The sequence below is a fragment of the Gymnoscopelus microlampas genome (assembly GCF_963454915.1).
Source record: "Gymnoscopelus microlampas genome assembly, chromosome: 16".
In the NCBI taxonomy this organism is placed as follows: domain Eukaryota; kingdom Metazoa; phylum Chordata; class Actinopteri; order Myctophiformes; family Myctophidae; genus Gymnoscopelus; species Gymnoscopelus microlampas.
In genome coordinates this window covers 50,550,886-50,569,780 of record NC_139953.1, presented here as the reverse complement: position 1 = coordinate 50,569,780, position 18,895 = coordinate 50,550,886, and the positions used below count along the sequence as shown (strand labels likewise).

The 18,895-nt window shown below is 42.8% G+C and overlaps 2 protein-coding genes across 3 annotated transcripts in view; both read left to right on the top strand.

The window, feature by feature from the left end:
* wdr91 (WD repeat domain 91) overlaps positions 1-18,895 on the top strand; it is a 40,653-nt gene that overhangs the window by 12,198 nt on the left and 9,560 nt on the right. For both annotated transcript variants that reach the window (XM_084082638.1, XM_084082639.1), the window contains exons 6-10: positions 1,394-1,524; positions 11,067-11,247; positions 11,784-11,945; positions 12,146-12,366; positions 17,398-17,452. In XM_084082638.1, coding sequence (XP_083938764.1) covers positions 1,394-1,524; positions 11,067-11,247; positions 11,784-11,945; positions 12,146-12,366; positions 17,398-17,452 — 750 coding nt within the window. The remainder of the gene's footprint in view (positions 1-1,393; positions 1,525-11,066; positions 11,248-11,783; positions 11,946-12,145; positions 12,367-17,397; positions 17,453-18,895) is intronic.
* On the top strand, positions 12,789-13,713 carry LOC311063946 (density-regulated protein-like; the record flags this gene model as incomplete). Its single annotated transcript, XM_084083576.1, has 2 exons — positions 12,789-13,626; positions 13,659-13,713. The coding sequence occupies one exon, from the start codon at positions 12,789-12,791 to the stop codon at positions 13,596-13,598; it is 810 nt and encodes a 269-aa protein (XP_083939702.1). The 3' UTR covers positions 13,599-13,626; positions 13,659-13,713.

Below are 18,895 nucleotides of genomic sequence, written 5' to 3'. Positions count from 1 at the left end.
AAACGTGGAGCAAACCACTTGAGCGGGGGGGAACGTAGTCTCCACCTCCCCTCTACTAAAGACACAATCACTTCAACCCCCCCATGACAATGTAGTGAATGGACCAGGCCGGGCAATTTCTCTTACAGGGCCGGTAGAGCGCAGGGCTGCGTGTTTTTTTCTTCACAATAAAAAAAAAATTGCTTGGCTTGGCCGCGGCCCCAGAGAAAATTTCTCTTACAGGGCCGGGCTGGCCCTTCGCAGGGCAAATTTTTTTTTTCTTCACAAAAAAATTAATAATAATTTGCTTGGCTTAGCCTGGTCCGGACCAGGCTAAGCCAAGCTTTATTAATCCAGTGCCTTGTTCTTCAGGTTTTTGTGAAATAGCTGTTAGTCCAATGACTCCAATCGTAAACCAATGAGTTTTTCCACACTTATTCAATTCTTATGCGAAAATCAAAGATCTACAAGCTCGGAAAAAAATTGTCTTATGGCGGCCGGGGGTGCACGGGTTCCCGTGGTGGCCGGGGACCCCATGGACCCCCGACCACCACGGGGACCCCCAGGGGACCCCGCCCCCCGTGGTCCCCCAGCCCCCCGGCCCCCCATGGACCCCCGTTGACCCCTGGCCCCCCGTGTACCCGCGGACCCGGGCCGCCAAAAGGGAAGCTTTTCACTTGTAGATCTTTGATTTTAGAAATTAGAAATTAGAAAATTATTCTAAGTGTTTATAATTATAATTCCAATATTCACATAAACTCCTCATGTTTAAGCCTAACTGAATTATATATTTATGGACTTGTATATAAACTAGTTGCATATATTTGGACAACTTTTGCATTTAATTTGCTAATTCGCTTTCTCCCTGGATCTATATTTATTGCGGCCGTGTTTCCTTTCTTGCTTATTAATTATACATTTTACTTCCTTGTATGATTCCATGAGCTGCTGCAGTGCTGCTATTCAGCCACAGAGAAGAACGCCGCTCTGGTTTTGGGCTCCATGATTGGTCAAGTTCAAGGACTCTGCTATGGACTTTCATGGTCTTTTATAGGAATAGGTGAACTCACATTCAGCCTGGTTTAACGATCCTGGCTCGACAAAGTCACTCCTTCTCAGCCAGGCTTGGTGTTCGTGGAACTGAATAAACCAGGCTGAACAGCTCAGGCTTGTCAAACCAGCCCTCAGAGGGTGACGTTTTTTTTCTCGCTCCAGCTCTGTTTTTTCAACAGTCCAAACAGCCTCCAGACGTCATTATCCGTTTGGCGGATGTGACGATTGTTGACAATGTTATTACAGTGTGTTAAATGTTAATACAATGTGTTAAATGTTAATACAATGTGTTTAATGTTAATACAATGTGTTTAATGTTAATACAATGTGTTTAATGTTAATACAATGTCATGTGTTTCAGGTGTTCGCGCTACAGGGCTCTTCCAGTGCCGGGATGAAGGACCAATCAGAGAACATAGGAGACCAGGCTCCTCCCCACCACAAACTGCCCGCCTACGTCCAGAACATGGACCGTCTGGGAGACACCGAGCTGTGAGGACCTTCTAACACCTTTAAACTATACGTTTTACCTGTCTTCTATGAGCTGTTAGGACCTTCTATAGGTTTTACCTGTCTTCTATGAGCTGTTAGGACCTTCTATATGGTTTTACCTGTCTTCTATGAGCTGTGAGGACCTTCTATAGGTTTTACCTGTCTTCTATGAGCTGTGAGGACCTTCTATAGGTTTTACCTGTCTTCTATGAGCTGTGAGGACCTTCTATAGGTTTTACCTGTCTTCTATGAGCTGTGAGGACCTTCTATAGGTTTTACCTGTCTTCTATGAGCTGTGAGGACCACACCTTCACAGACCTTCACGCTCTTCTCCTTTAAACGTGTTTAACTGCTGAAACCTCTACATTTTATCTGTTTTCTATGAGCTTTAAACCAAACAACATGAGCTGTGAGGACCACACACACACACACACACACACACACACACACACACACACACACACACACACACACACACACACACACACACACACACACACACACACACACACACACACACACACACACACACACACACACCCCTACACCTTGAAGTCTTTAACCATGTTGATCCTAAACATACTACAGTCTTTAACCATGTTGATCCTAAACATACTACAGTCTTTAACTATGTTGATCCTAAACATACTACAGTCTTTAACCATGTTGATCCTAAACATACTACAGTCTTTAACCATGTTGATCCTAAACACAGTACAGTACAAGGTGATACTGTGTAACTTGGTGGTTTTAATGCATTTTAAAGGGCAGATTCAGGACCAGGTGGTTTTCATTTTCATGTTTATTCTTTAATTTATTTGTTACGGGTTCAAACACTGCTTGGTGTTCTAAACCATTGTTTTAGTTCATATTATTCTCATCCATCATAAAGGGTTAGTTCTGAGAGTTACAGTTATCAAACCTGGCAGATGGTTCTAATTAAGTCTGGATACAAATCTACACCCTCCATCCAACCAAACCATCCAACCAAAGGCACTATTAGCAAGGCCAGGGTATTTGTAGAGCAACAAGGCATTTCAATGTGTTTTACACAAAACATCAAGTAAAGGAAACGCATACAATGACGTTAGGATATAATAAACAAAACAATGACGTTAGGATATAATAAACAAAACAATGACGTTAGGATATAATAAACAAAACAATGACGTTAGGATATAATAAACAAAACAAAAAACATAAAAATAGCAAATACAATTACAGTGCAGCAGAAATAGAAAACAAACTCAATCAAAGGCAGCAGCAAACATAAAGGCCTTTAGTTAGTTAGTGATTTAAAATAAATATGAGTGGCAGCTAGTGATTCGCGGCTCAGGTTTTTTCATGACCCGCCCCGCCCCGGAACCGAACCCGCCTCAACCAGCGCCGCAAAACGATATATAAATCAACGACTCGACCCGCGACCAGCGGTGAATAAAAAGAAGATAATCATGAGTGAGTGAACTGCTGCGTGACACCGTAGCCTACATCACACATCAGTATAAACACATTCATATATGTTTTGGCCTTTACATCTAGCAACCTTAATATGCAAAACCTACAGCTTGTGTTTAGTTTTGTTAATGTTACACATGAATGATGGAGGTTGATTACTTGCCTTAGTTGCCTGCAATGTGTATGTGTGTCACCAACTTTAGCCACTAACACTTTATACATTGCAGACAGACAGTCACTGTGCTGCTTCTATAATATCCACGACCCATACGAGTTCTGGTTCACTTCAGGACCCCGGTTCTGTTTATCATTACACCCGAGCGAACCACCTGTACACAGCTCTGATTAGGAGCAGATGCAGATGTGTAAAGCTTCATTTGTGCTTCGCCGTATGGCGGTGTTGTTGCGTATGGAAAATATCAGACATACAAGCTCACAACGCGACACGTTGCGACGTGTTGTGAGCTTGTAGGTCTGATATTTTCAACGCGCAACACCATGGTATGAAGAATAGGCTGGTCTATGGGATAACTGCAGAGCTTTGAGACACAGCAGCACCAGGCTGTCGGGAATTAACCCACACTGACATCGTCAGATCATGATACAAACTTTAAATAATTATGATGGGTTTTAATGGTAGTTTTATCCAAATATTAATATTAATAATAGGCTTAAATGTGATTTTCTTTTTTGCGTGTGAGAGTTGATGACCCTTGCTGATGACACTTGCTGCCGCTAGTGACACTAGTGGCAGCAAAACGTATCTGTAGTTTTCTGGGAGTTTGTTCCAGATATGCGGAGCATAGAAACTAAATGCTTCCTCATGTTTATTTGTGGTTTTAAGAACAGAAAGCAGACCTTTATGCTTCATGATATCAGCACAAGGTCCTAAATGTACACTTAATCATCAAAGCTTTTATAAACCAACAGTAGTATTTAAACCATTTAAAGCTTTGTAAACCAACAGTAGTATTTAAACCATTTAAAGCTTTGTAAACCAACAGTAGTATTTAAACCATTTAAAGCTTTGTAAACCAATGGTAGTATTTATATATATTTATTATAGAGTAACAGTAGTGTTTTGAAATCGATTCTTTGAGCCAATGTAAGGATTTTAACGCAGACACTCAAAGAGTCTCCATTGAGTCTCTGCCGGTCATCAAATTATTGTCTCAGGAATGCGATGAAAAACAAAACAATCTCCATGAGTTCAAGGCTTCATGAGGTTCATGGGGTTAATGGGGTTAATGGGGTTCATGGGGTTCATGGGGTTAATGGGGTTCATGGGGTTCATGGGGTTCATGGGGTTAATGGGGGTTAATGGGGTTCATGGGGTTAATGGGGTTAATGGGGGTTAATGGGGTTCATGGGGTTAATGGGGGTTAATGGGGTTAATGAGGTGTGTAATTGAGACTAGAACATTCTTCTGCCTACACATACGTCATGTCCTAGTATGAGCGAATAGGGGAAGGGAATCAACCTCACGTGATTCCTTTGTTTGGCCCGACAAAAACGAAATAAACCCATCAAATGTAACAGCGTGTTTGTTCCGTAATGCAATCCCGATGCTGAAAGCTGTGCTGTTTCACCCGAAAAAGTAATGGCGGATTCGGCCACGCCCCGAAATACCCGTATGTGTGTCTCAAAGAATAAGTCACTTTTTTTGGTGAACTTCTCCTTTAACACTTAGCCTGCCCTAATTATTTCAGATTTTTTGCTGTTGTCTGCCAGAGATTTTTCATTGAAATTAAAAAAGTACTCAGGAGCCGAGATACAGAATTTTTAAGTTTTGAGTTAACAAGGAAGTGGATAGGAGTCTAGATCTTCGAAAAATCATATCTCCTTGGTCTTTGGGTCAAATTGAAAAAATATATATATTTTTTTCAATTTTCAATAGAACGCATTTATACGATCTTGGCGGCCAAGTGCGCTATTTAATAGATCGCATTTATGCGTGATTGGCAGAAATTGAGTTAAGAACGGCATCACATTATAAATATCATCAGCTGTGCTGATCAGACGAAGGCGCTGTTGCAGCTGAAGTATGCTAAGCAGCTAACGCTAGCTGTTTGCACGGGAAGCTCACAGACGCAGAAGCTAAATCTGGCATTAAGAATTATGATTATTTTATCGAATATCTTAGTTAATTTCATACACTACATTACCCATGGTCCTTTATACTGACACATGTTCATTTGACTCCATTACCCATGATCCTCCTTAACCTCAAGCAAAGCCTGCACAGAATCAATCACAGTCGTCTAAAATGAGTTAAATGCTTATTTATAATGTACTTAAAAATCCTAACTCACAGTAACTTTTTTTCAAAGTTACTTTTTTCATAGTAACTATGAAAATAATGTGTAAATATCAGGTTCAGTCCTCACAACTGTAGTTAAATGAAGTAAAGCACAATATCACTTCCATCACATCATACAGTACGTTATATTATTATTATTGTTATTACCCTTATCATTATTATTATTATTATTATTAATGTTAAAACTCTCACTCCCCCAAAACCACAGTTTGCATGTCAAGTCAACTTATTATATTCTATTTGTTTTAAATATTATTTTAATATTTAAATGGTTGTTGGAGCAGATTCACCATTATTATTAATTTGTTTTTAACTAATTATATCAATTCAAAGCATGCATTGTTTTTCCATAGATAATTTATTTATTTATGATGACAATTATATATGAGTGTTTTGTAAAAAAGCATGTTCTTAACAGGATTGTATAAGTATTATTATTATTATTACATGTTCATTATGTTAATGATCATGAATTGTCTTTTACTAAAAGTTTATTAAAAAACGTCATTAGGAAACATGAAAGTCTGCCTTTGTGTTTATTAGAGTCACATTTAAACATTAAAATGTAGAAATGAAACTGCCTTTTAAAATGCATTTAATGTTACTCAGTATCACGTTACTGTGGGTCGGGACCCCCAAGGGGTCCTCAAATGATTTTGGGGGGGTCCCCAGATGATTAGCTTAATAATGTGCAACGTTGTTTTCTCATTCAACAGTAAACAAATCAACATACAGTATAAGTGTATATTTATACAGATAATTAGCTTAATAATGTGCAACGTTGTTTTCTCATTCAACAGTAAACAAATCAACATACAGTATAAGTGTATACAGGGGATCTACACATTTATAAAGTTACGATTTAAGGACTTTTAACACCTTTTTAATACCTATAAAATGAAAATAATAAGACCATTACTGCATTAAAAACAAAAACACGTCACAAAGTGAGTTTGTATATTTGCTATTTTTGAGAACGACTGAGTTCGGAGTTTTATGAAAGACTAAAATGAAAATGTAAAATGACACAGATGCTTTCCTGAGTTTAATGGGTTAAAGGGCAAGACCACTTAGTTAGAGGTTTGGGTTGTGTAGTCATCTTGCCATGATGTAACTCCAGGTTAACTCAAGGTGGACAAGAAATCTAAAATAATTGCTCCATGATTAGAAATTGATAATTGAAAATATGCTCCCCATCGACTTACATTGTACGGTAAACTAGAAAAAGTGCTCCTCGGAGCACAGGTCTCCGCCAGGTCAGGTAGGTTAGTGTGGGTCAGGTCAGGTAGGTTAGTGTGGGTCAGGTCAGGTAGGTTAGTGTGGGTCAGGTAGGTTAGTGTGGGTCAGGTAGGTTAGTGTGGGTCAGGTCAGGTAGGTTAGTGTGGGTCAGGTCAGGTAGGTTAGTGTGGGTCAGGTCAGGTAGGTTAGTGTGGGTCAGGTCAGGTAGGTTAGTGTGGGTCAGGTCAGGTAGGTTAGTGTGGGTCAGGTAGGTTAGTGTGGGTCAGGTCAGGTAGGTTAGTGTGGGCCAGGTAGGTTAGTGTGGGTCAGGTAGGTTAGTGTGGGTCAGGTCAGGTAGGTTAGTGTGGGTCAGGTAGGTTAGTGTGGGTCAGGTCAGGTAGGTTAGTGTGGGTCAGGTCAGGTAGGTTAGTGTGGGTCAGGTCAGGTAGGTTAGTGTGGGTCAGGTCAGGTAGGTTAGTGTGGGTCAGGTAGGTTAGTGTGGGTCAGGTCAGGTAGGTTAGTGTGGGCCAGGTAGGTTAGTGTGGGTCAGGTAGGTTAGTGTGGGTCAGGTCAGGTAGGTTAGTGTGGGCCAGGTAGGTTAGTGTGGGTCAGGTAGGTTAGTGTGGGTCAGGTCAGGTAGGTTAGTGTGGGCCAGGTAGGTTAGTGTGGGTCAGGTCAGGTAGGTTAGTGTGGGTCAGGTCAGGTAGGTTGGTGTGGGTCAGGTAGGTTAGTGTGGGTCAGGTAGGTTAGTGTGGGCCAGCAATGTTCGGAATTCGGCAATCAGGCTGGAATGTGAAAAAACGGACGGATCCGTCTTGATCACATGACTAAAGAGATGATGTTTGCGTGATGTTTGGACAACATTTGTAGAGTAATATATATATTTTTTTGTGTGCAAAAATCGGCCTCCTGGTGGCGCTAAAATAGGGCAATGTTGAAAGGGTGGCATTTGTTCCTCAACGTAGTGTGAATGTGCGTGCAAAGTTTCACCGCAATCGGACGCTGCGTTCATGACTTTCCGCATTTCCTTCAAACTTTATTGTCAATCTTAGGCAATCAGGATGGAATTTGAATAATAAACAGATCCGTCTTCATCACATGACTATAGAGATAATTTGTACCGATTTGCATGAAATTTGGATAAAATCTGAAGGAGTAATATAAAATAAAATGTTTTACATAAGTCGGCCACCTGGTGGCGCTATAAAAGGCAGATGTGAAAAATGCAGGGCAAAGGTTTTTCCTTGACCTCTAGGGAGTGCTCATACAGAGTTTTACACAGATCGGTGCAGTTATAGGTAAAAACACAGATCGGCCTGTTATAGCGCCACCATGAGGCTGATTTGAAAATGTTCAAGTGGCATTTGTTCCTCGGCCTAGTGAGAATGTACGTACGTGCAACATTTCATAGAAACGGAAACGTGTTCATGATTTGAGGCATTTTGTTAGAATATCAACAAACAGAACCTAGTACTTTCTCACTGTTCTCAAAGGGAGACGGAATGGAAGATTTAGTAACAATAAGGGACACAAGATAAGACATGAGCAAAGTCAATACACAATATGGAAATACAATTTAAAATTAATAATATTACAACTCCTAATCTAAACTCAAATGAAAACCAACAGAATAACGTAAATATAATAATAATAATAATAATAATAATAATAATAATAAGCACAGCCTTTAAAGCAATGACTGTAAATAAGGAGTGTTATAAAAGTGATGTAAAGAGTCATGAATGAAGGACTTTTATACCATTTGGAGCCAAATTACCAGCTGATGTCATCAAGTCAGTGAGGGCTTAGTGAGTTCTCTCTAACGCTCTGCCAGGCTCTGGGCTCTGCTCATAGACGAGGAATTCCACTGTCCTGTGAGGCTCCAACTGTAGTGAAAAATAAACTAAACCACTTCATTACTCACCCCAACAAAGGCTGTTTTGTGTCGTTGAAAGTCTGTTGTCGGAGGTGGGATCTGGTCAATGGTCATTTATATTCACCAGGTCTGTAGAGGGCGCGGTGGAGTAAATTAAATAATTTCCGTCTCGCGGACATATTTTATTTTCTGGCCAAAAAAGTGTACTTTACAGAGAAGGTGGGGTGTTGAGAGGCTTCCCACACTGGAGAACAGACTTTCAACAACACAAAACAGCCTTTGTTTGGGTGAGTATTGAAGTGGTTTAGTTTATTTTCACTACAGTGGAATTCATTGTCTATGAGCAGAGCGTTAGGTACCAGGGCTAGGTAAGGTCCAGCTCTACTACAGTCATAATACCGGATATTAAAGTTATGTTATTGAAGTCAATACATGCAGTGGCGTGCACAGACATTTTGAGGGGCAGGTGCTCAAGGAAATTATACTTTTTTTTTGTTTACTTGGCCTGCTCTTTTTTCCCTCTACACCTATACCTCTTTGCCAGAAATAGCCGATCTACAAGCTCACAACGCCTCGCAGCGCGAGGCGTTGTGGGCTTGTAGATCTGCTATTTCTGGCTAAAGTTCTCCTCAGAAAAGGGATGCTAGGTTTCGAGTGGTTATGGTGAAAAGAAAAATCATATCACATAAAGATTTGGCGGACCCCCTGTAGTAACTCTGAGGACCCCCTGTTGAAGACCCCTGCTGTAAACTGGAAAAAAATATATATATATATTTTTTTTTTCAAAAGGGCACTTCTTGCCAAGAGGGCAAAGGGCAGGTGCTCTAGCGCCACCTAGAGTCTATCTGTGCACGTCCCTGAATACATGCATTAGATGGCGGCGCGCGCGCGCGCGGGCGCAGCGGCTTTGAGCTCCCACAAAATCCGTAGTTTTGTCCTTTGTCTTGTTTGTTATTTTATGTATTTTGACCAGATGTCACGCAATAGCTCTGTCCTACAGCCGGGACGAGCTTCTGGACACAGGGAAGGGGATAACATGCCAACTTCCAGCGGAGACATTCACCCCCCCCCCCGAGCTGGTCAAGCCGGCAGAGCCCAGCGAGCCTCCTGCCGCAGCGGAGCGGGGAGGAGAAGACGCTGCGAACGGAAGCAGAAGCGAGGCAAAGCGGGCCCGGCATCAATGCTAGGCTATGCTAGGCTAACCCATTCTAGCCACCGTTGCCGACACTCTTCCTAGCACACTCGCCTGCGACTCACTACCCAGCGAAACTTGGCAGACCGCTGCCGTATGATTTTCTTTCCGTACGCAGTCAGACTGCTAAATGAACATTGAACTGTCCCCCTCATATACACTTTAACCGGACTGTGATCATTTATTATTGGTTTCTGTTTCTCTATTCATTCATCATCAGGGACGTGCACAGATAGACTCTAGGTGGTGCTAGAGCACCTGCCCTTTGCCCTCTTGACCAGAAGTGCCCTTTTGAAAAAAAAAAGGGCACTTTGGGGCACTTTTTTTCAGTTTACAGCAGGGGTCTTCAACAGGGGGTCCGGGGCCCCTAGGGGGTCCTCAGAGTTACTACAGGGGGTCCGCCAAATCTTTATGTGATATGATTTTTCTTTTTACCGTAACCACTCGAAACCTACAGTAGCATCCCTTTTCTGAGGAGAATTTTAGTCAAAAATAGCAGATCTACAAGCCCACAACGCCTCGCGGGCTTGTAGATCGGCTATTTTTGGCAAAGAGGTATAAGTGTAGGGGGGAAAATGAGCAGACCAAGTAAACAAAAAAAAAGTATAATATACTTGAGCACCTGCCCCTCAGAATGTCTGTGCACGCCACTGTGTGTTGTTGTATGTTGTGTGTGTGTGCTACGGGTATATGGGAGCTCCCTAGACATTTCGTTGCGTGCAATTGTGTATGCATTTGTGTGCAATGACAAATAAAAGCCTATTCTATTCTATTCTATTCTATTCTATTCTATTCTATTCTAGAATACATGCTCTGAAACATCCATCCAGTGTTGCCAGGTCTGCTTATTATAATTCCCCCCAAGATTCTATTTGAAAATAGCAGCAGATCTACAAGCTCACAGCGCGATGCGACGCGTTGTGAGCTTGTCGATCGGCTATTTTCAAATAGCTGATGTACATGTTAAAGTGCTCATGTGGCACTAAGACGCTTCATCTGGGCTTGTTTTCCTAGAGCTTGTTTCTCTCACAGAATCTGGCAACACTGTAATGGTCTCAAATCAAAGGTTATATTTTATAGAGACAGTGTGTCCAATCAGAAGACTTCCAGTGTCTCATAATGTTTTAATGATAATAATAATAATATTTATATGTTCTAGAGACATGGTGTCCAATCAGAAGACTTCCAGTGTCTCATAATGTTTTAATAATAATAATAATAATAATATTTATATGTTCTAGAGACATGGTGTCCAATCAGAAGACTTCCAGTGTCTCATAATGTTTTAATAATAATAATAATAATAATATTTATATGTTCTAGAGACATGGTGTCCAATCAGAAGACTTCCAGTGTCTCATAATGTTTTAATAATAATAATAATAATATTTATATGTTCTAGAGACATGGTGTCCAATCAGAAGACTTCCAGTGTCTCATAATGTTTTAATAATAATAATAATAATATTTATATGTTCTAGAGACATGGTGTCCAATCAGAAGACTTCCAGTGTCTCCACCACTCCCTCCAGAAACTTCTTCTCTACATTCCTGCCTCAGGGGAAGCGCGTAACGCTGCCCCCTGCTGGTGGAAACAAGGTGGGACTGTCGCCCAATCAGAGCTCAGTGGGCAGGAAGGAACCTGCCGCCGCGACCAATCAGGTGAGAGCAAGACAATTACAATTGAAGGAAGAGTCGCGTCGGTCGTTGACGTCCCATACCTGGGAGGTGAACTGAAACATCAGTGTTTAAATAGTCTTTAGTCTTTACAATAATATTACATTTAGTTTGACTCATATTTCATATGGGTAATGTAGTCACATGACCAGTGTAGGATTATGGGTAATGTAGTCACATGACCTGTGTAGGATTATGGGTAATGTAGTCACATGACCAGTGTAGGATTATGGGTAATGTAGTCACATGACCAGTGTAGGATTATGGGTAATGTAGTCACATGACCAGTGGGATAATGGGTAATGTAGTCACATGACCTGTAGGATTATGGGTAATGTAGTCACATGACCAGTGGGATTATGGGTAATGTAGTCACATGACCAGTGGGATTATGGGTAATGTAGTCACATGGCCTGTGGGATTATGGGTAATGTAGTCACATGACCTGTGTAGGATTATGGGTAATGTAGTCACATGACCTGTGGGATTATGGGTAATGTAGTCATGTTTTTGTGTCTCAGGTCAAATCTAAAGACGGCCCCTCGACAAAGGAGGTGAAACCTGCATCCAATCAGGCGGCTCCAGGTGACTCTCAGGCCCCGCCCACTCAGACCAGACAGAAACGAACCCAGGAACACGAGAAAGAACGCAAAGAACTGTTCTCCAAACCCCTCACCAACCAGGTCCTAGTGATAATAATACACTTTATTTGTATAGCACCTTTCATGACATGAAATGCAGCGCAAAGTGCCATCCTCTCCTCTCTCATCCTCTCCTCTCATCCTCTCATCCTCTCATCCTCTCCTCTCCTCCTCTCCTCTCTCATCCTCTCTCATCCTCTCATCCTCTCATCCTCTCCTCTCTCATCCTCTCATCCTATCAGGTGTGTGAGAGGAAAGCAGAGAGTTCAGAGGTGGAGGCTACAGCTTCAGCTTCAACAACAACAACAACAGCTGAAGCTCCAGGGAGTGACGGTGCTCCTGACTCCTCCTCCTCAGTAGCAGCTGATGAGAAGGAGGTGGGAAGTCTGTCTGTGGAGCAGCCGTTCATCAAGCTGAGCCAAGAGGAGTATGGGGAGCACCACTCCTCCATCCTGCACTGCAGGTAGGCCCTAAGAACTACAAGACCCAGCATGCACTGCAGGTAGGCCCTAAAAACTACAAGACCCAGCATGCACTGCAGGTAGGCCCTAAGAACTACAAGACCCAGCATGCACTGCAGGTAGGCCCTAAAAACTACAACACCCAGCACGCAGTATGTCTGTCAGTCTCTCTGTTCCACATGTTCCTCCTCAGTAGGTTGAGCAATAGATCTGAACTTACACACACACACATTGACCATCAGCATTATGCAGACAGACAGACAGATGCTATCTGAAAGCCCCGGTGTCCATATTTGGGCAAGAATGACCTCATATTGATGACGTCGGTGAGGGAGTCCATGTTTGGGCATGATGATGATAGAGACATGCTGACGTAACACACGGTCGTTATAAAGACGGTGTTGTTTTTAGAGGAACATTCAACATGGCCGCCACCGAGGATACGGAATCCATCTCTCTAGAAAACAAAGGTATCTTAGAGGCTACTGAGGAGATAGAATCCATCTCTCTAGAAAACAGAGGTATCATAGAGGCTACTGAGGGTATAGAATCCATCTCTCTAGAAAACAGAGATATCATAGAGGCTACTGAGGAGATAGAATCCATCTCTCTAGAAAACAGAGGTATCTTAGAGGCTACTGAGGACGAAACGGAGTCGGTTTCTCCAGAACACAAGGCGGACCGCCGCGGACCGTCTGACGCCGAGCGCGAGTACCCGCTGAAGGTGGTGTACTGTGGAGTCTGCTCCTTGCCCACGGAGTTCTGCCAGTTCACGCCCGAACCGGCTAAATGCCGCCAGTGGCTGGAGAGGAACGTCCCCGACGCCTTCGCCAGGATGAGCGTGGGAGGAAGAGGAGGAGGCCTCGACGGCAGCGAGGAGGAGGAGGAGGAGGAGGAGGAGGAGGAGGAGAAGAAGAAACAGAAGCGCGGGGGTAGGGGCCAGATCAAGCAGAAGAAGAAGACGTTTGCGCCGCAGAGGGTCACGATCGCCAAGGTGCCGCGGGCCAAGAAGAAGTACGTGACGCGGGTGAGCGGCCTGGCCACGTTCCACATCGACCTGAAGGAGGCCAAGAGGTTCTTCGCTCAGCGGTTCTCCTGCGGAGCGTCGCTCACGGCGGACGACGAGATCGTCATCCAGGGAGACGTGACGGACGGCGTGGCCGACGTCATCCTGGAGAAATGGCCCGAGGTCGACCAGGAATGCATCTATGACCTGGGAGAGGTCAAGAGGTGAAGGGTCATGACCTGGGAGAGGTCAAGAGGTGAAGGGTCATGACCTGGGAGAGGTCAAGAGGTGAAGGTTCATGTCAACGTCACACTGATAGGAACATAGATATAGAAACCTAGATCCTCATTGGTCCATAGATATAGAAACCTAGATCCTCATTGGTCCGTAGATATAAACCTAGATCCTCATTGGTCCATAGATATAGAAACCTAGATCCTCATTGGTCTCTGCAGTTCGTTGGAGAAACTGGTATCGCGGCCGCCATTTTAGCGTAGGCAAACTGACACTCAAAGTGACTACTGGCCAATCACAGCGCTCACAGCGCGTTGACTACTGGCCAATCACAGTGCGTCTTTTCCGGGACTGGTCAGTGCAATGGTTCTCAACCAGTGGTCCGGGGACCACCAGTGGTCCTTGAGGGGGTTCCAGGTGGTCCCCAGCTAAATGATGGAGAGTTGATAACCAAATGGACCCTTATAGATCTTTAAATCTTGAGTATAACATTTCACACTCTCAAGAGTCAAATGGTTAAACATCTGCATTACTTACTATACAGGTACACAATATATATTCATTATTATATATATACATTATATATATATACATTACTTACTATACAGTATATACTATATACTGTACAGCAGTGGTTCTCAAACTTTTTCATGTCAAGGACCCCCAAATTGACACTTATCAGCCCGCGGACCCCCATTTGAAAAGATAAGCCAGGGAACCCCATAAGAGAAGGTTTATACGGCTCTAGCAGTGATTCTCAACCATTTTAATGTCAAGGACCCCCAGTTTGACATGCATTAGGGCTACGGACCCCCATTTCATGGCATTTATACCTCTGGGACCCGAATTTATATTATAAAATCAATATTAATTTAACTCTGAGAGTGTACAAATGGAACCAAATGGACCCGTTAGGGTCCATTTGGTTCCCGGACCCCACTTTGAGAACCAATGAATTAGAGAACGTAAAGAATTGTTATTTTGACAGCGTCTTATTGAACGATAACAACATATTCTAAGTGTTGGGTGTGAGAGACTACTACCACTGTTCCATGGCTCAAATGGTGAATAAATAATGGACCTTGATATGAAAAAGGTTGAAAACCTGTTCTAATGCATTTATGTCCATTGAAGAAGACGGTCTCTCCACAATTAAAATCATCACAACTCCTGAATTCTCAACCTATTTTCAAGCGGTTAAGTTTGTCACAAACGCGAGACATGGAGTTATGGATCCAGTAGGCGTGGCCTATATTTGGTTACATCTAAATTGCATATTTTCATACCAAAATACTTTCAAGTAACAGTAATAGTCACCAAATATTTTTGTCTCCATTCACTGACAGACTACATGAAATCTGCTGGCCACGTTGCAGAATTTCCTTTATCCAACATCCTTAAAGTTAGCTATTCAGGTCAGAACAGAGCTATCAACTTTGAAAGACTATGTCTCATAGGAACCTGTTTAAACTGCAGTAAAAGACGATTTATTATTGCACAAATCCAGAGTGTGGAGTTTGCCAAGTTCCAACTAACTGGATGCTGCGCAGCTGCTGCCTTTTAAAGGGTTAAGAGCTGGGGTTACAAAAAGACCCGCCTCCACTTGGCTCTGATTGGCCTACCGAACGCCCCCTTCTGTGACACACGCGGAAGCTTCAGAGAAGCTTTCCTTCGCTAAAATGGTGCCCGAGATACCAATGCCTCAGAGCCGAAGGAGGCGTCTACCTTTATATGTCTATGGATAAGAACCAGTATGCAGGCCGGCACCAAATGAACCCCACCGCTCATAAGATGCAATGATAAAGTGGTCACAGCCTCACGTGTAGAAATGCATCCCTTCAAACTTTCAGATGCTGTTTTTCTCCCAATGTGGAGGAAGAATGCTTAGGATTTTTACTGTGATCTCTCGCTCTTGAAATATATAATCCTTGGTTTCTGTTGTGTGTAAACAATCCTATCCTATCCTATCCTATCCTACTTTAATAGAAATGACCTCCAAAATATGTCAGGGGTTGGTCAACACACGAAACCTCCAAACTTGCCCGGGACCGTTGATCAGAGCTCTGGCTATAATGTAGGCTTCTTTCCCCGCCTTCAATGTACTTACATATCGTACGGTTAATATAAAACTACATCTTAACATTTCCTTCTTTCCTTCCTTCTGGCCGCAGTATCTTTTTATTCGATTAGTCGATTACCATGATCAGTCACAACCATAAGGACTTTCTAATGCAGCTACCACTGCCAAATATGGACTGTGATGGACTGTGATGTGAGCGGGCCTAGATGTGAGGGCCGCGAAGCGGCCCAAACCTCTAGTAATAACAATTCAAAGCAGTTCTCCCCCCAAACCCCTCCTCCAGTGTGTGTCATCAGAACGGAGGGAGCGCTCTATGATCACGGCACCAGAACCTGCTCTTACTCGCTCAGCTGCAGCCCGTCAAGACTAATTTATGCTCCGTCCCGCCAAGAAGGTGTCGCGTGCAGAGAACGGCCGAGAATAGCAGACCTCCAAGCTCACAGCAGTCTCATCCGCGACGCGGTTGTGAGCTTGTATGTCAGCGGCGCGCAATACCGTTGCGGGGTGAAGTACATATGTCTAGGACACACCTCACTAGCCAACACACAGAGGAGGTTGAATGAAGTGAAACCAGCAGATCCCCAAAACAACAGGTTTGGGGATCTGTCTGTTGGGAATTGATTACATGAAACGGTCACCTGTGCGTCCAGTCTCAATGTTAGTAAACAAATAATTGTTCTATACCAGTGGTTTTCAACCAGTGGTCCGGGGACCACCAGTGGTCCTTGAGGGGGTTCCAGGGGGTCCCCAGCCAAATTAATAATTAGGAACCAAATTGACCCTTATGTGTCTGTTACTCTGAGAGTGTACAAATGGAACCAAATGGACCCTAACGGGTCCATTTGGTTACATTTGTACACTCGCAGAGTTAAATGAACACTGATCATGATACTACTGTGTAGATTGGGGACCCCCAAGTAATCGAAATGGTTGAGTCCCTGGCATATCTTTTCAAATGGGGGTCCCTGGTCTAATATGTGTCAATGTGGGGGTCCTTGACGCAAAAAAAGGTTGAAACCCACTGTTCTATTACCATTCAAAGGGGTGCATTCTAAATCTAGCATACCATAAATAGAGCATGCAATAAATACAATTCATAAATAAACACACCATAAATACTTAAATACCCTTAACCCCCACAAGTATATTAAAAGTCTCGCTGAACTACAAAAGTACTCTTTCCTCACTACTAGAACAACCCATAAGCAACTGTAAAACACATATTAGCTCCACTTGAACAGTAACTGTTAAGATTCAACATTACATATCCCACATAATATACATATTGCACTTAAGTCTCTATTGCACTCATTCCTATATTCTACACGTTGCATTGATCTGCCACCAAACATCTCTGTCTCCAGGTGGAACTAATTAGCTGAGTGGTTCAGCTCAACAAGACAGGAAACACAATTAAACATGTTCAGTTCAAAATGTATTCAGTCAACAATACAACTCCTAAAGCGCCCATATGCTGTGCAAATAGTGTTCAATTAATAAGGGTGGATTGTGTGTTTAAAGGTATATTTAAAGGTATATTTATGTGTTTATAAACAGGGTGGATTGTGTATTTAAAGGTATATTTATGTGTTTATAAACAGGGTGGATTGTATGTTTAAAGGTATATTTAAAGGTATATTTATGTGTTTATAAACAGGGTGGATTGTATGTTTAAAGGTATATTTAAAGGTATATGTATGTGTTTATAAACAGGGTGGATTGCTCAGGGAGGAGAGTGGCCAGTCTGGATGTGGATGGAGTGGTGAAGGTACTGTTTATAGATATTATACATGTTATGATGTATTTAATCAATGGGGAGCGGGTAGAGTTCTCAAAGTCCGCCCGAACCCGACCCTACACGACCCGACCCGACGTTTCCGGAGCAGGGCCCAAAATCTATGCTAATTAGTCGGGAATATTACAGTCGGGTTCCGTGAAGAAGAAAAAAAAGGAAAAACAAATCTATTACCCCCAAAAATACATTTAAACGTATTATTGCCTTGCTTAGCTTGGCTAACATGTTCAATCAGCCAAGCTAACATGTCCAATGTTAGCTTGGCTGATGGCACTGATGTCACTTTGAAACATGTGAGCAATGTTTCAAAGTGACACACCTATTTATAGGGCTCTATTTCGTCATGTGTTTCGCTAGCCAATCAAAGCACACCCTTTCAACATATTGTCACGTGTCACGTGATGCTTGACCAATGTTAGCTTGGTGGACACACGGACATACAGACGTACGGACACACAGACAAAGCCAGATATAGGAGTGGTTGCCTTTGGCACCACTCAAAAAAGGAAAAACAAATCTATTACCCCCCAAAATACATTTAAACGACTCCTAACAGTAAGGCCCACGGACATGGCAGTGGATGTGTTGGATGTGTTGGATGTGTTGGATGTGTTGGATGTGTTGGATGTGGTGGATGTGTTGGATGTGTTGGATGTGTTGGATGTGTTGGATGTGTTGGATGTGGTGGATGTGTTGGATGCAGCTCTAAGTGAACGTTATCTAGTTCGTCGCCATCCGGCCTTCCTAGTTATCGTTATTAATGAAAAACGAGCGACAACGGCCAAAATCGGCAAAAGTGTCAGTTTTCCAGATGTTTTGTCCTTTATCTCTGGAACAGAAGGTCCAATATGTTCAGTTAGAAGCGTGTTGGATGCCTGACTTTGAGGACATTAAACACACAATGACATATTCTCAGGGCTTTTTTTCGGGCCTAAAAGAATGGTAATTGTTTGGCCCCGGGCCGAGCTGAGCCTCGGGCCGGCCCAGTTAGGGCCCAGTTAGGGCCTTCATTTTCAGGACGGTTGAGAACTATAGGAGCAACATTCTCATTGTTGAGAAATAAACCCCAACACGTAGCGGAGGGGAGGGGAGGAGTCTAATATCACCCTATCAGGTTTATTTATCAATAATGAGTCACTCTCCATTGATTAACACACTGCTTAGAAGCCCCGCCCCTGGGCCGGCGCTCCAGAACAAATGAACCCAGATGTGCTTTACAACATCTGAGCTATGACCATTATTTTATACTTTTGGCCCTTCAAAAATGGCAGATCTACAAGCTCGTAGTGCGGCACTCGGTGCCGCACTACGAGCTTGTAGATCTCTCAGGTTATAACAGATCTATAGATGTATTTAACTGTCTCTCAGGTTATAACAGATCTATAGATATGTATCTCAGGTTATAACAGATCTATA